The 16,909-nt window shown below is 40.6% G+C and overlaps 1 protein-coding gene across 4 annotated transcripts in view; it reads right to left on the bottom strand.

Moving 5' to 3' along the window:
* The window catches only part of sema3ab (sema domain, immunoglobulin domain (Ig), short basic domain, secreted, (semaphorin) 3Ab), a 500,953-nt gene that overhangs the window by 178,545 nt on the left and 305,499 nt on the right, over positions 1 to 16,909 (bottom strand). For all 4 annotated transcript variants that reach the window (XM_068059617.1, XM_068059616.1, XM_068059615.1 and 1 more), the window contains one exon: positions 10,400 to 10,462. In XM_068059617.1, coding sequence (XP_067915718.1) covers positions 10,400 to 10,462 — 63 coding nt within the window. The remainder of the gene's footprint in view (positions 1 to 10,399; positions 10,463 to 16,909) is intronic.

Here is a 16,909-nt window from a genome sequence, read left to right as displayed (position 1 = left end):
CAGCCAGCCTAACCTCAGTGGTAGGAAAATTATTGGAACAAATTCTGAGAAGATAAATCTTCTTTTAGAAAGTCAATAATTAACCAAAGACAGCTAGCATGGATTGGTTAAGGAAAGGTCGTCTCTGATTAACGTGATTGAATTTTTTGAGGCGGTAACAAGCAGGGTCAATGTAGTCCATTTGATGTAGTCTATATGGATTTTAGAAAGGCTTTTGATAAGGTCCCACATGGCTGACTGGTCACGAAAGTTAAAGCCCATAGGATCCAAGGCAAAGTGGCAAGTTGGAGCCAAAATTGGCTCAGAGGCAGGAAGCAAAGGGTTAGGGTCAGTGGGTGTTTTTGTGACTGGAGGGCTGCTTCCATTGGGGTGCTGCAGGGCTCAGTACTGGGTCCCTTGCTTTTTGTGGTTTATATAAATGATCTGGTCTAGAATGTAGGGGGTATGATTAAGATGTTTGCAGACATTACAAAAACTGGCCACCTAGTTGTTAATAAAGAAGAAAGCTGTAGACTGCAGGAAGCTCTCAATGGATTAGTCAGGTGGGTGGAAGAGTGGCAAAATGGAATTCAATCCAGAGAAGTGTGAGGTAATGCATTTGGGGAAGGCTAACAAGGCAAGGGAATACACAATAAATGGTAGGATACTGAGAAGTGTAGAGGAACAGAGGGACCTTGGAGCATATGTCCATAGATCCTGAAGGTAGCTGGACAGGTAGATAAGGTAGTCGAGAAGGCTTCTGGGATACTTGCCTTTATTAGCCGAGGCATAGAATATAAGAGCAGGGAGGTTATGCTGGAACTGTATAAAACACTGGTTAGGCCACAGCTGGAGTATTATGTACAGTTCTGGTCAACGCACTATAGGAGAGATGTGATAGCATTGGAGACGGTGCCGAGGAGGTTTACAAGGATGTTGCTTGGATTAAAGAGTTTTAGTTATGAGGAAGGATTGGATAGGCTGGGGTTGTTTTCTTTGGAACAGAGGAGGTTGAGGGGAGATTTAATTGAAGTGTATAAAATTATGAGGGGTCTAGATAGAGTGCATAGAAAGGTCCTATTCCCCTTGGTTGAGGGGTCTGCAACCATGGGGCATAGACTGAGGGTAAGAGGTAGAAGGTTTATAGGGGATTCGAGGGGAGATTTTTTCACCCAGAGGGTGATGGGGATCTGGAACTTACTGCCTGAAAGGGTGGTAGAGGCAGAAACCCTCATAACATTTAAAAGGTACTAGAATGTGCACTTGAAGTGTTGTAACCTACAAGGCTGCAGATCAAGAGCTGAAAAGTGGAATTAGGTTGGATGGTTCCTTGCTGTCCGTCATGGACACGATGGACCGAATGGCCTCCTACTGTGCTGTAAATTTCTATGATTCTATGATTCAGTTCGAGTTTAATTTGTAAGTAACTTTGTTTGCTCTTCTGTTCCTGAAACTTTAGTAAAATGGAGATATAAAAGTATCTTATTGCAAGTTAATATTTTATTGATTAGGTTTTGAATGTCTATGGGACAAAAATTCCACCAGCACAGTTGTGCCCATTACTTTGTCCCCATTCATCCCTTCCAAATCCCCTTAGATGGGGTTTTTACCATATTAGGAACATGAGCCTACATCATTTGTCGCATCACAGGTGTGCAAAGCATTTGCAGCTGCAATAATTTCAGAATTATTCCATTAGTCAGGCTGAGATTGGTCAGGCTGGAGAGTTAAATCACAGTCAATTCCTCTATGCATCTCTCTCAATGGTAGGCCGACAATTTTAATGGAAATTGATTCCTATAAGCTCAACTGTCATTTAAATCTATCACTGTGGGGTCCATATGAGAAGCACAATTGCACATGTACCTGCTGCCTGCAAGTGTAGGTTCTGCTAGCTGTGAAAAAGGTGCATCAGGTGGAACTTCCAAGAGATCCCAGATAATTCTCTCTCCCAGATACATCGTCAACCTGACATCGGAATGAAGGCAAGCAGGCAGAAGTAGTACCATTGCCCTAGGCTATTAAAACTTGCTGGCGAAACTCTGAATGACAGAAAAGTTCATACATGTACTTTCCAAAGAGAAGAAATACTGTCATGATTTCTTATGGCTGAATGAGCAAATGAATGAGTATAAAACACCCACTCCTTCTTCAAACGGAAGTCAGGCATAATGGCAACAGAGGAACTGTAAGTTTGGGTAGAATCTATGTCCGCCACATTGGTCAAATAATTACAATCTGATTAAGGACTGTTTACAGACACAGGTATAAACAAAAGACAGACTTGTTCCTCCCAAACCCCTGGAGTTTGATGTCAACTTTGGAGACTACATTTTCTCCCTCAGGAATGACTTTCAGAATACAACTTCAAATGCTGGCAGGTTATAATTTTTTTCATAAAATAATACATGAGGTAAAGATTCTCAGGATCAGGATGACTGAGTCCATCACACATATGTTGCTACAATCATATTTTTATATTCTTAAATATAGAAAAACTTTAATGTTTCAAATATTGAATCTTTTTCTCTGTATATTTTAAGGATTTGACTTCTTGGACCTCAAATACAATTTTTGTCCAAGAGAACACAATTATAAATAGCCAGAGTTACATGTAAGAAGAATCAACTATCGACAAAGATCAATAAATTGGAGAGATCAGATGATATACTGGATTTCACTTCTGAATTCGGGTTTAGATCAATTCTTGGTCAACGAATAATATTTCAAAATCAAAATCAGACAGCAAAATGTCTGGAAGAATTATATTGATTAGGGGCATCAAATTATTTTTTTCTCTGTGGTTTTGGGTTGCACACACATGCAGCATTTAAGATTAACAGAAAATAAATGAGAATGCTGGAAAAATGTAATGAAACAGAGAATGCTGGAAATGCACAGCTGCTCAATCAACATTTGAAAGGGAGTAAGACAGTTAATGTTTCGGGATGGAGATTCTTCATCAGCTCTGCATAAAATCAGTCTGAGTTAAGTCATCAGTTCTGACAAAATATTAAGCTATTCAAGCTTTTTGTATCCCATCAGACTACTTTCTGTTCTTAGTGCAGTAATATTTTGTCCTGTTGGGCTCTCACCATTACTTTATCTATACAAGTCAGATGTAGCTAAATTGCTTTCCAACATCATTCAAGTACATCCACAGTCCCACATTTGAGATAGTTATCAAAATGTGATTCAGTCAGTCAACATTAATGGATTGTTGGAACAAAATAAACAGTGGAATTTTCAAAAAAGATATGTTTTTCCAAATGTCAATGATTTTGATTTTCAGTGCAATATCAAAGGCGCTGAAAGTGAGTGGAAAATTCCTTTGTAGGTGGCTCATCCTGGAGCTAATGCTAATAAAGCTGCTGGCAGACTCGATGAATAAATAAACAGACCTACTGATCCATTATAACTACAGGGGCAGCATGTTTTACAGACCACACAAAATAGTGACTGCAAATTAATCACCGCCCGCTGTCCACGGTGCAAGAGAAAATGATCACTCCTGCAGCTAAAATAGGCACGAGACAATGAACTGAGATCTGCACTGAAAGGTTTACTCTAGTACACTGATCAAAATAGATTGATATCCAACTTGATACAACATTGATTATAAAATGCTCATTCTCATCAAATTTTCCCAGTTTTAGCTAGCTGTACTTTCTGCCTGATTCCCACATCTGCAGTGAATCACATACCTGATTTTATTGTTGTTTTCCTGGTTTCAATTCCTGTTGTTATCTCTTATTAATGTGTATATCAATGCCAACTTCTCTGATTTTCTGTATCAAATTCTCAAAGATGTCCAAGTCCAAATAGTTCAAACTGCTCCTTCAGGCATAAAAATAAGTGCAACTCCAGTTGGCAGTGGTTGTTTCTATGACTCATGGCGTGCACAAAGTCATACTGTGAGGCATTCAGCTATGATATGTGGTAAATGTGACCAAGACTCAAGGGTTATAGGATGTGATACACACATGCTGACTGAGAGACCTGTCTGCTTGTGTCTTCCTTGTGCAGTCAGAAGGACAGAATCATCTGAGATGTTGTCTCTTCCACTGCTGTCATCAATACGATCAGCTGACAGGTGTTCCTCTGAGAGATGGGACCAGATCAGCCACTTTTCCTCTTTGCAAAAGACTCCATACATCACACAGCATCCTCCACTTATCCAGGAAAGATCTGGTAATCTTTGCTTAGTGAAGGTAGGGGTGTTTCAGTAACAGCTGAGGCTTCTGTTCACCCTCAAGGAGTTCACCCCTAGGCTCTGCAGCTACAGCCCAATGTCCTGTCCTCAACATGAATCTCCCTAAACATACAGTTCTCAGAAACTGATTTATAAAATAGTTAATGGATAATTTGTTTTTCAAGTTTAAACCTATTTACGAACATATTTTAATTTATTAAGCTTCAACAAACATTTTAGAATACATGTCTCCAGGCAATCAATGCTTGATTTTACACAAATGAGAATTAATCTTTCTAGTAAAAATTTTCCGTGCATACTTGGGCACTTTAGCTGAAGTATGAAGTGTTTACTTGTAATGAAGGTCATAACACAGTTAATTAAAAGATGTTGTAATAAAGTATTATAAGATATAATAGAGCAATCCAGGGTAAGAATAATTAACGAGGGGAAGACCAACTTCATTGGGGTAAGAATGGAGCTGGGATGAATAAATTGGAGTCAAAAGAACAAAGAACAGTACAGCACAGAAACAAGCCATTCGGCCCTCCAAGCCTGCGCCGATCTTGATGCCTGCCCAAACTAAAACCTTCTGCACTTCCGGGGACCGTATCCCTCTATTCCCATCCTATTCATGTATTTGTCAAGATGCCTCTTAAACGTCGCTATCGTACCTGCTTCCACCACCTCCCCCGGCAGCAAGTTCCAGGCACTCACCACCCTCTGTGTAAAGAACTTGCCTCGCACATCCCCTCTAAACTTTGCCCCTTGCACCTTAAACCTATGTCCCCCAGTAACAGACTCTTCCACCCTGGGAAAAAGCTTCTGACTATCCACTCTGTCCATGCCGCTCATAACTTTGTAAACCTCTATCATGTCGCCCCTCCACCTCCGTCATTCCAGTGAAAACAATCCGAGTTTATCCAACCTCTCCTCATAGCTAATGCCCTCCAGACCAGGCAACATCCTGGTAAACCTCTTCTGTACCCTCTCCAAAGCCTCCACGTCCTTCTGGTCGTGTGGCGACCAGAATTGCATGCAATCTTCTAAGTGTGGCCTAACTAAAGTTCCGTACAGCTGCAGCATAACTTGCCAATTTTTATACTCGATGCCCCGACCGATGAAGGCAAGCATGCCGTATGCCTTCTTGACTACCTTATCCACCTGTGTTGCCACTTTCAGTGACCTGTGGACCTGTATGCCCAGATCTCTCTGCCTGTCAATACTCCTAAGGGTTCTGCCATTTACTGTATACTTCCCACCTGCATGAGACCTTCCAAAATGCATTACCTCACATTTGTCCGGATTAAACTCCATCTGCCATTTCTCCGCCCAAGTCTCCAACCGATCTATATCCTGCTGTATCCTTTGACAATCCTCATCACTATCCGCAACTCCCCCAACCTTTGTGTTGTCCGCAAACTTACTAATCAGAGCAGCTACATTTTCCTCCAAATCATTTATATATACGACAAACAACACTGATCCCTGCGGAACACCACTAGTCACAGCCCTCCATTCAGAAAAGCATCCTTCCACTGCTACCCTCTGTCTTCTATGACCAAGCCAGTTCTGTATCCATCTTGCCAGCTCACCTCTGACTTCACCTTTTGTACCAGTCTGCCATGAGGGACCTTGTCAAAGGCTTTACTGAAGTCCATATAGATAACATCCACTGCCCTTCCTTCATCAATCATCTTCGTCACTTCCTCAAAAAGCTCAATCAAGTTAGTGAGACACCACCTCCCCTTCACAAAACCATTCTGCCTCTTGCTAGTACGTTCGTTTGTTTCCAAATGGGAGTAAATCCTGTCCCGAAGAATCCTCTCAAATAATTTCCCTACCACTGACGTAAGGCTCACCGGCCTATAACTTCCTGGATTATCCTTGCTACCCTTCTTAAACAAAGGAACAACATTGGCTATTCTCCAGTCCTCTGGGACCTCACCTGTAGCCAATGAGGATACAAAGATTTCTGTCAAGGCCCCAGCAATTTCTTCCCTTGCCTCCCTCAGGATTCTGGGGTAGATCCCATCAGGCTCTGGGGACTTAATGCTTTGCAAGATGCCCAACACCTCCTCCTTTTTGATAACGACATGAGCGAGACTATCTACACTCCCTTCCCGAGACTCATCATCCACCAAGTCCTTCTCTTTGGTTGAATACTGATGCAAAGTATTCATTTAGTACCTCGCCCATTTCCTCTGGCTCCACACATAGATTCCCTCCTCTGTCCTTGGGTGGGCCAACCCTTTCCCTAGTTACCCTCTTGCTCTTTATATACGTATAAAAATCCTTGGGATTTTCCTTAATCCTGTTTGCCAATGACTTTTCATGACCCCTTTTAGCCCTCCTGACTCCTTGCTTAAGTTTCTTCCTACTTTCTTTATATTCCTCAAGGGCTTCATCTGTTCCCAGCCTTCCAGCCCTTATGAATGCTTCCTTTTTCTTTTTGACTAGGCTCACAATATACCACTTCAGCTAAGGTTCTTGAAACTTGCCAAACTTATCCTTCTTCCTCACAGGAAGATGCCAGTCCTGGATTCTAATCAATTGACTTTTGAAAGACTCCCACATATCAGATGTGGCAGGAAAGCTGGCAGGAAAACTAGTAAATGAACAATGGGCTACCTTCAAAGAAGAGAAAGTTCAGGCACAGTCAAGGTATGTTCCCTCGAAGGGTAAAAGTAGAGCAAACAAATCCAGAGCTCCCTGGATGACAAAGGAGGTAGAGATTAAGATAAAGAAGAAAAAGTGTGCTTATGTCAGATGTCAGGTAGAAAATACTATTGAGAACCAGGCTGAATATGGAAGGTCCAGAGGGGAAATGAAAAAAGCAAATAAGGGAAGCAAAGAAATAGCATGAGAAGAGACTGGCAGCTAGCATTAAAGGAAATCCCAAAGTTTTCTATCGGTATGTAAATAGTAAAAGGGTGGTAAAAGGATGAGTGGGGCCGATTAGAGACCAGAAAGTGGATTTATGCATGGAGGCAGAGGGCATAGCTGAGTTATTAAATGATTACTTTGCATCTGTCTTTATCAAGGAAGAAGATGTAACTCAGGCAATGTTGAAAGAGTGGGTAAGTCAGACACTAGAGGGGTTTAAAATACATAAAGAGGAAGCATCAGATAGGCTACCTGCACTTAACGTGAATAAAGCACCAGGGCTGGATGAGATGCATCCAAGGATACTGAGGGAAGTGAGGGTGGAAATCGCAGAGGCACTGGCCATAATTTTTCAGTATTCCTTGGACTCAGGAGTGGTGCCAGAGGACTGGAGATTTGCAAACGTTACATCCTTGTTCAAAAAATGGTGCAAAGATAAGCCCAGCAACTAAGGCTAGTCAGTTTAACTTCGGTGCTGGGAAAAATTCTAGAAAAAATAATTCGGGACAAAATCAATAGTCATATGGACAAAGGCAAGTTAATTAAGGAAAGCCAGCATGGATTTCCTGAAGGAAAATCATGTTTAACAAACTTGCTTGAGATTTTTGAGGAGGTAACAGAGAGGGTTGATGAAGGAAATGCTGTTGATGTGGTGTACATGGACTTTCAAAATGTATTTGATACAGTGCCGCACAACAGACTTGTGAGCAAACTTGTAGCTCATGGAATAAAAGGGACAGTAGCAACATGGATACGAAATTGGCTTAGTGACAGGAAACAGAGAGTAGTGGTTAATGGATGTTTTTTGGGCTGGAGGGAGGTTTGTAGTGGCTTTCTCCAAGGATCAGTGTTGGGACCGTTGCTTTTCCTAATATATATTAATGATCTAGACCTTGGTGTACAGTGTAGAATTTTAAAGTTTGCAGATGATACGAAACTTGGAAGCATTGTGAACTGTGAGGAGGATAGTGCAGCACTTCAAAAGGACATAGACAAGTAGGTGGAATGGGCAGACAGGTGGCAGATGAAGTTCAATGCAGAGAAATGCGAAGTGATTCATTTTGGTAGGAAGAACATGGAGAGACAATATAGAATAAAGAGTACAATTCCAAAGCGGGTGCAGGATGGGAGGGACCTAGTTGTATATGTGCATAAGTCATTGAAGGTGGCAGGACAGGTTGAGAGAGCAGTTAATAAAGCATACAGTATCCTGGGCTTTATTAATAGGGGCATAGAGTACAAGAGCAAGGAAAATATGTTGAACTTGTATAAGACACTAGCTTGGCCTCAGCTGGAGTATTGCGTCCAGTTCTGGGCACCGCACTTGAGGAAAGACATGAGGTCATTGGAGAGAGTACAGAAGAGATTCGCGAGAATGGTTCCAGGGATGAGGAATTTCAGTTATGAAGATAGATTGGAGAAGTTAGGACTATTTTCCTTGAAGAGGCTGAGAGATGATTTGATAGAGGTATTCAAAATCATGAGGGGTCTGGACAGAGTAGATAGAGAGAAACTGTTCCCACTTATGAAAGAATTGAGAACAAGAGGGCACAGATTTAAAGAATTTGGTAAGAGAAGCAAAAATGGCATGAGGAAGAACTTTTTCACGCAGCGAGTGGTTAAGATCTGGAATGCACTGACTGAGAACGTGGTGGAGCCAGGTTCAATTGAAGCATTCAAAAGGGAATTAGACAGTTATATGAAAAGGAAGAATGTGCAGGATTATGGGGAGAAGGCAGGGGAATGGAACTGAGGGAATTGCACTTTTAGAGAGCCAGTGCGGACACGATGGGCCAAATAGCCTCCTGCGCTTTAACAATTCTGTGATTCTGTGAAATTGCAATAATTTACTTACAAGCAGAACCTTGTTTTATTTTTACAATGACATCCAAACTTCTTTAGATGGGTCTTATCTTGCAAGTTGAAATTTAAAACCATCACCAGTGTCAATGCTGCAAGTTGTAACAATTGGGACAGGAGGTAAGTTATGCCTCATTTCAAAATACATTTATCGTGTTGGGAGAGAGGAACAAGCTGGTCAGCCAGCAGTGCAGTCTTTCTGGGGAAGATTTCCTCCATGTGCTTTGTGAAGCAAATTGTAAGCAGATTCTTTATAAACATTACAGACCTGTCTGATAGCTACTGGAAGCTGGTCACTTGCCTGATTCATGGGAAAATGAGACCACATTACAACCATGTGAGGCCTTCATTACCAGGTAATTAATATTAATATTAAGAAGCTGTTAGCTGTTTAATGTCTGTTACCTATACCTGCAAGAAAAGGGTGCTGTCTACCCTTTCAACAATGCAAAAGGACTTTAATTGGGGTCTTACAGAGGGTGTAACTTGACAACTTAGACTTACACCAATGCGTGATGCCTGCGCAAAGAATGTGTACATCTGTGAGAAACACACTTACCATTATTTTCCTCTTGCTATTAGCAAAGTGCTCCCTCATTTTCAGAAAGGTACAGTGTGCTCAATTTTAACAGACTCCCAACGTTGAAGGTCCAGGAAGGCCCCGCCCCATATTACTGGCAGCAGCGAGGCCTCGTGGCGGGCCCCCCCGTCACTCGGTGATGGAAACTTAATTTAAATATTTAAATAAATGATTAAATACATATCTCGTCGCGACGGCCATCCTGCTCCGATATTCCGGCTGGTTGCTGGAACTCCCGTGCCTTCGGATCTCCGTTCGGAGATCTGAGGTAGAACACTGATGGGGAGGGGTGAGGAGTGGAGTTTTCAGAGTGGGAGAGGGGAGCGGGTAAACTCTTGCTTTTGGTTGAGGGAATGGTGGGAAGGGGTTGAGGGTCAAAGTTGGGAAAGTTCGGGATCAGAAGAATATTATTTTGGTGGGAGAGGGCAATTAATAAAGGGATTAGTCATTGGGGGGGTGGGAGAGAGGATTGAAACTGTGAATAAATTTTTATGTTTAATTTTCTCTTCCATTTCACTTTAAATATTAAAATGATGCAGAAGGGCCTGAAGCTCTTTAAAAATGGCACTGGTGCCTACACGGTGGAACTGGACGTCGTTGCCGGGGACGGAGCGCCCACCCCCCCTACATCATCGGGGATGAGTATTCCACTTCCTCCATGTAAATGAGCCACCGCGCTATGCGGCACACACCTAGTGAGTGCACCCCGCCGTTTTTGAAGCTTGCCGCAGCTGGAAGAATTCAGCCCACAAGGGCCCCAAGTAGCAACATCCTCTTTTGTTACACCCCCTCCTTCACTTCAACATCAAAGTGAGCAATCTGTCCACACGCACTCTTTCACTGGCACAACAATTTTCATGCACTGATGCTGAACTACAATGTCAGTATAATGTCATTCTTACCATAAGATCCTTTCCTGCCCATTTGCATTCATCTCTCCTGTTGTCTGTTGTCGGCCACACAATCTGAAAAGTCAACCAAGAAATAAGTACAATTTTTTTTTTGGTACAATGTTGACAGTTTTCAATTTAGCTTTTATGACAATTATCCACAAATTAATTACAATCAAATTTAACATTATGTAGAAACACTCCAAGGAGCTTTATAAACGATCAAATGATATTTATCAGAAAGTGGGAAAACGGTTACAGGAGTGACTGAAGTTTAAGAGATAGGTTTTGAGGATACATCTGAATGTGAGATCAGTGGCAAAACAGAATGCAAGGGCACAGTGATTAATTACCATGGCATCAACTGTGACTATACATGGTGGACCAGATCAGTAAAGCAGAGGGTGCAGGCTGATCCATAAGGTCAAAGGAAATTACAGAGGCAAGGTAGAGCAAGACCATGGAGAGATTTGAAAATGAAAACAAGGATTTCAAAGTTAATGAACTGGAGGATGAGAAGCCAATAACAGATGGTTGGGATAGAAGTGTGGGATTACATATGGATTACATTTGAGTTGTAGAGTTCTAGATGAACACGAGGTCATTTGATGAGATTCAGAAGATATTAATGAAATATTTTGCGTGTATCCAAAAAGCAACAAGTTGTTTAACCGAGTACACCCAGGACACGATAATGAAAAATCAGTGATGCTGTATCATGCTTGCCATCCCTGTCATCCGTGTTGGTTTTTAAAACAGTCCAAGACCTAAACTGAACTGCTAGTGAAATACAGTGACTGGTCACCTTAATGAAAATAATAAAATATGATTAGTTGCGACATCATGATTATTGTATCATATGGTAGAAGGTGAACTAGAGGAATCTAGTAATTCCGATGTTCCTATAAATCCAGTTTGACTTTCAGGATAATCAGGTAACTATCAAAAAGAAACTGGAAAATTCATGCACTGTAATCAATTTATGAAGACCTGCAACCCAAAAGCAACAGTAAGACAAGGTCAAAAGGGACATTGAATTGCTGTTTGGGTAGCTTTGGTAATACAATACCCATTCCTTTTCAGCAGAAATAAAGGCAGAAAAACAGTTAATGTTTCATGGGTCATGTTTCATGTTAATGGTCGCAAACCCGAAACATTAACTCTGTTTCTCTCTCCTCAGATGCTGCTCGACCTGCTGAGTATTTCCAGCATTTTCTGCCTTTATTTCAGATTTCCAGCATCCGCAGTATTTTGCTCTTGCTCCTTTACAGGAGACTTGGAGTCAGATGCTGGTCTTAAAAGCTTATTGACCATGATTAGCTTCTCCGGACACATCAGAAATCAATGGAAATAAGTTACTTCAATGGTGGTGCTCGGTGAGTGTTGGATGGAAGGGGGTTAGGAGAAGGTAAAGGGGAATATGTACGAAGACATACACTATGGTAACTTTTACACTGTATATTGTAATTATACAAACACTTAACATATTTGGATCATATTCATCCCTCATCAACTAAGCATGTGCCAAATTGGCAAATATGGAGACCATAGTGGTGTTCAAATATTGCAGCAATTTGCTCTTTCAGTCAAACAAGGAGAGCCTGGAGATGGAAAGTGCGTGAGAAGGACTGATTTGGATATGTTTCTGTTACTTTTATAAGGCTTTATACTTAGCATAAGGAAATGATCCATCATTGTGTCAAACATTCCTTTAGATGGAGTTTTGATCATTCTCTTTTTCTGGTTCTTACTAATTGTAAACAATAATTAACATAAAAGAGGGCTAATGAACAGCGAGGCACTTTTATGCTAATTGAAATACTGCAAGTTAAAACTGCAGTGAATAAACCTTACAACAAATTGACTGCACTTTTTAAATCATTAACATATTACACTTCATATTGTGGCATCTGTAAACTATGATGTGCTTATTAAAATTACTTTAATTGCTGCAGAACTTGATTTTAAAGCACTATTTTTGCAGTTACCTCATTCAGCAACACAAATATGAAGTTTGCATTTTTAATACTAAAATCATATGCTTCATCTTTTTCACAACAGTTCACAATTTACTCAAAGATGTAACGTGCCATGAAAAGATTAACATGCCTTTTTAATTGATGACCGACTTCCATCATTTTAACATGATGTTTTGCAAAATGAGGAGCAAAATAATATTGATTGTGTAAAAAATTGACAATTCCAGACATTTCTTTAGTGCACTGAATATATTAACTTGGTCAAATAACTTATTGGAGTGGCAGCATTTTAAATATTTACTATATATAAAATTACAATTCAATGAAACAAGTTACTCCCTTGGCACTCAAGGGGAGTAAATTCAAGAACATTGGACTCATACAAGCACATTAAAGCTTTTGTTAAAACACCAGACGAAGGAATTTGATATAAATGCAATAGATGTTTGTATGATAAAACCCAGTGCTATTTATGATGTTATCTTAATCTTTAAACTGGAATTCTAAGTACTAGAACTTCAGAATTGTCAAGTTTATTTTAAATAGAATGAAAAATATATATATATTTTTCTATTCAGTGACTTCCCTTGTATATAAATTACAGAGCTGTTTGACAGATAAATTCAATATGTGACCATAGAGACAATTCCTCGATGTTTATTTTGAATTGCTTGGTGTGCCAGGAATGTAAAGTCATCTATGCCAATGGGTGGCCAGTTGGGATCAGCTAAGTACCTTTAAGACACAGTTAAGTACAAGTTGTTTTCTCCTTTTCCTGCTGCTGTGTTTGGAATTTACTGATGCATGTGTGGGCTGATTGGCACTCAGACCAAAGACCCATTTCTGCCATTTGTGTGAAGTGTGTGCTCATCAAGAGATGTCAGTGAGGAATGGAACTTTTTTATTTTTTATTTTTCTCACTGATTGAATTCTCACGGGGCAAACATAGCATAGTTTAGAGAGAGAGCAAAGTTCATTTTACACTGTCTCAGCAAAGTGCTTCAAATCCACCCTCACAGGACAGTGCTCTCCTGCATCAAAGTAAAATTTCCATTCCTTAAGCCATCTATCCTTGCATCCTTACAATTTTTATTAATATTTATTTTTACACATTAGAAACTGGATTCAGATTAACCAACTATTCTAATTCAGATATAACAAATCCAGCAAGCAGAGAGGGAATCTTTCCAGGGAAGGTGGTTTCGGGTTAACCTGAGCTCCCAGAATTAAGAATTTTACAATATTTAAAAAATTCTACAATATTAGAGCTTGCTTCAGCATAGCAGTGTATGAGCAACAGACTTCAAAAATGAGGGATTTTAACCGCAAGCTTAGATTGGAGAAGCTGGCGTTGTTCTCCTTGGAGCGAAGGAGATTGAGGGGAGATTTGATAGAGGTGTACAAGATTATGACAGGTTTAGATAAGGTAGACAAAGAAAAGCTGTTCCCTTAGCTGATGGAACAAGGACTAGGAGACACAGAGTGAAGATTTTGAGCAAGAGATGTGGGGGCATGTGAGGGAGAACCTTTTCTTTTACATATTGAGTGTTAATGACCTGGAACTCGCTTCCTCCAAGAGTGGTGGAAGCGGAGATGATGAATGATTTCAGAAGAAATTGGATGGGCACTTGAGAGAAATAAACCTACAGGGCTACGGGGATAAAGCAGGGAATGGTATTGGTTAGACTGCTCTACAGAAAGCCGGAATGGACTCGATGGGCCAAATGGCCTCCTTCTGTGCCATAATGACACTGTGACTCTATGACTTAATATTGTGTTATATTGTCTTAACAGTCCTCTTTTATTCAAGAACACAGTGTGTTATTATTAACCTGGTATAAATTGCATCATAAAATATTATACTCTCTCCAAACCTAAAATATTTACTGAATCACATCTAACAGGAATAGCTGACTATTTTGAATATGCAAGTTTGAGCTATCCCTCTTCAATTCAGCATACATAGATAATTATAGGGTAGATTTTCCAAGTCCTCACAGGTACCTAACAGTGTTCCGCAAGAAATTGCAGGCTCACAGTCCATCATTTTCATACGTGCGATCATGTGAGTGAGGAAGTTTGCTTTGTGCGAAGACTTGTAGAATCTACTCTATAATGTCATTCTACTCAAAGATATGAAGACAAGAGGAATATTTTGATACGTGTGCACAGTTTTGGGAGTTACTAAATAACCATCAGTGTGCACTGTTGGAGTAGTACCACACTGTGAATGAACAAAGGTAGTGAAATGACAATTGTTACTACAGCAGTTAAGAATAAAAGCTATTGCAAATGGAAAGCTGAGTGACTTATTTTAAATCGGAACAATTTCTGGATTTATTAAGCTACTCTGGCAGTCTGTTGAGTAGCAGTGGTGGCATAGTCAGGGTCAACAAGGACAGTGGGACTGTCAGTGGAACTTGTTAAGAATTCAAGTTCTTGCAAACAGGTAGTTCAGTAACCTTTACTGTGTGTGGTATAGGTGTGAAGGTCATGCATCACTGATTGTGTTTCACTGTCTTTCAGGATGGAGTAAGAATGGCTACAAAGAGCTGACAGTCAGCAACCAAGTGGAGAAGACCATTTTGGTGATGAGAAATTAAATGAAAAAGCTTTGGAATCCTGAAATTGGGAGAGGAATGAGAGTAGAATGTTTCATATATGCACTATTGAAAATTATTTAAATAAGGCCTGCCGATACTAACATTTTTCCACAAATCTCTTTATAATGCAACTTGATTCCTAAAACCACAGAGCAAAATACTCAATTGCTGCCTCAAAAAACATTGCCACATTTATTCCTCGGCATCGGGTATTTATTAAAGCACTGACGATTAAGGCTTGCACTCCACTTTGAAGTATGAGACGTCTGTACTGCCTAAATGAAATGTTGCCTGCTTTCGAAGTCAACTACTCACTTTGCAACCACAAAGCTGTGGATTACTTTCCTATGGTTGCATATCTCTCAAATCCACCTGCCACAGCTGAGAAGAGTTTTCTCAGTTTACACTGGAGCCAGTCGGGCTCAATTGCCTCCCAGAAGCAAAAGGTGTTCCATTTCAGGATCTTAAACAACCTGCCATGGCATGTTTGTGTGAAAGAATTTCCCAAAATCAAAATACCACATTTCAATGAAGGGGGAGTCTTGCTGGACCCCTTATAAAACACATCTATTTGGACATTATTAGCAAAAATGGATATATGAAGCTTCATTGGTCCCTGATAACAGAGCATAAGAAATAGGAGGAGAAGTAGACCATTCGGCCTCTCGAGTCTGTTCCGTCATTCAATAAAATCATGTCTGATCTTCAACTTCCCATACGCTCTCCTTATCTCGATGCATTTAATATCCGAAAATCTACTGATCTCTGTCTTGAACCTGCTCAATGACTGAGCATCTGTAACTCAGCTAGAGGATTCCAAAGGTTCACAACCTTTTGAGTGAAGAAATTTCTCCTCATCTCAGGTCTGATAACTGGCTCCTTGTTCTGAGATTGTGATCCCTTGTTCTAGACTCACCAGCCAGGGGAAACATCCTCCCAACATCTACTCCATCAAGCCCCTTAAGAATTTTGCTTGTTTCAGTGAGATCATGTCTCATTCTTCTAGACTCTAGGGAATATACGAACATATGAATTAGGAGCAGAAGTAGGCCACTCGGCCCCTCAAGCCCCTGAACTCCACATTCCTGCTACCCCCGATAACCTTTCACCCCCTTGCTTATCAAGAATCTACCTACCTCAGCCTTAAAAATATTCAAAGCCTCTGCTTCCACTGCCTTTTGAAGAAGAAAATTCTAAAAACTCAAGCCCAGTCTACTCTTGCTGCTCATAGGACAATCCCTTATCCTGGGACTCAGTCTGGTGAACCTTCATTGGACTCCCTCGAAGGCAAGTATATCCGTCCTTAGATAAGGAGACCAAAACTGTATACAGTACATTAAGTGATATGTCTCACCAAGGCCCAATATAATTGCAATGAGACTTCTTTAGGATCATAGGAAATATGAACAGGAGTAGGCCATGCAGACTGTTGAGCCTGCTCCACCATTTAAACAGATCATGGCGGATCATCTACCTCTACGCCATTTTTCCCCACTATCCCCATATCACTTGATGTATTAGTATCCAAAAATCTATTGATTTCTATCTTGAACATGCTCAATGACTGAGCCTCCACAGCCCTCTGGGGTAGAGAATTCCACAGAATCACCACCCTCTGAGTGAAGAAATTCCTCCTCACCTCAGTCTTAAATGGCCTGTCCCTTATTCTGAGACTGTCCCTGGTTCTAGACTCACCAGCCAGAGGAAACATCCTATCCACATCTACCCTGTCACGCCCTGTAACAATTTTGTAACTTTCAATGAGATCACCTCTCATTCTTCGAAACTCTAGAGAATTCAGGCCCAGTTTCTGCAATCTCTCCTCATAAAACAATCCTGTCATCCCAGGGATTAGTTTGGTGAAACTCCATTGCACTCCCTCTATGGCAAGTATATCGTTTCTTAGATAAGGAGACCAAAACTGTGCACAATATTCCAGG

This window comes from Heterodontus francisci, chromosome 27 (genome assembly GCF_036365525.1).
Source record: "Heterodontus francisci isolate sHetFra1 chromosome 27, sHetFra1.hap1, whole genome shotgun sequence".
NCBI classification, from domain to species: Eukaryota; Metazoa; Chordata; class Chondrichthyes; order Heterodontiformes; family Heterodontidae; genus Heterodontus; species Heterodontus francisci.
The sequence above is the reverse complement of the archived record's forward strand: the minus strand, read 5'-3'. Positions and strand labels throughout refer to the sequence as shown.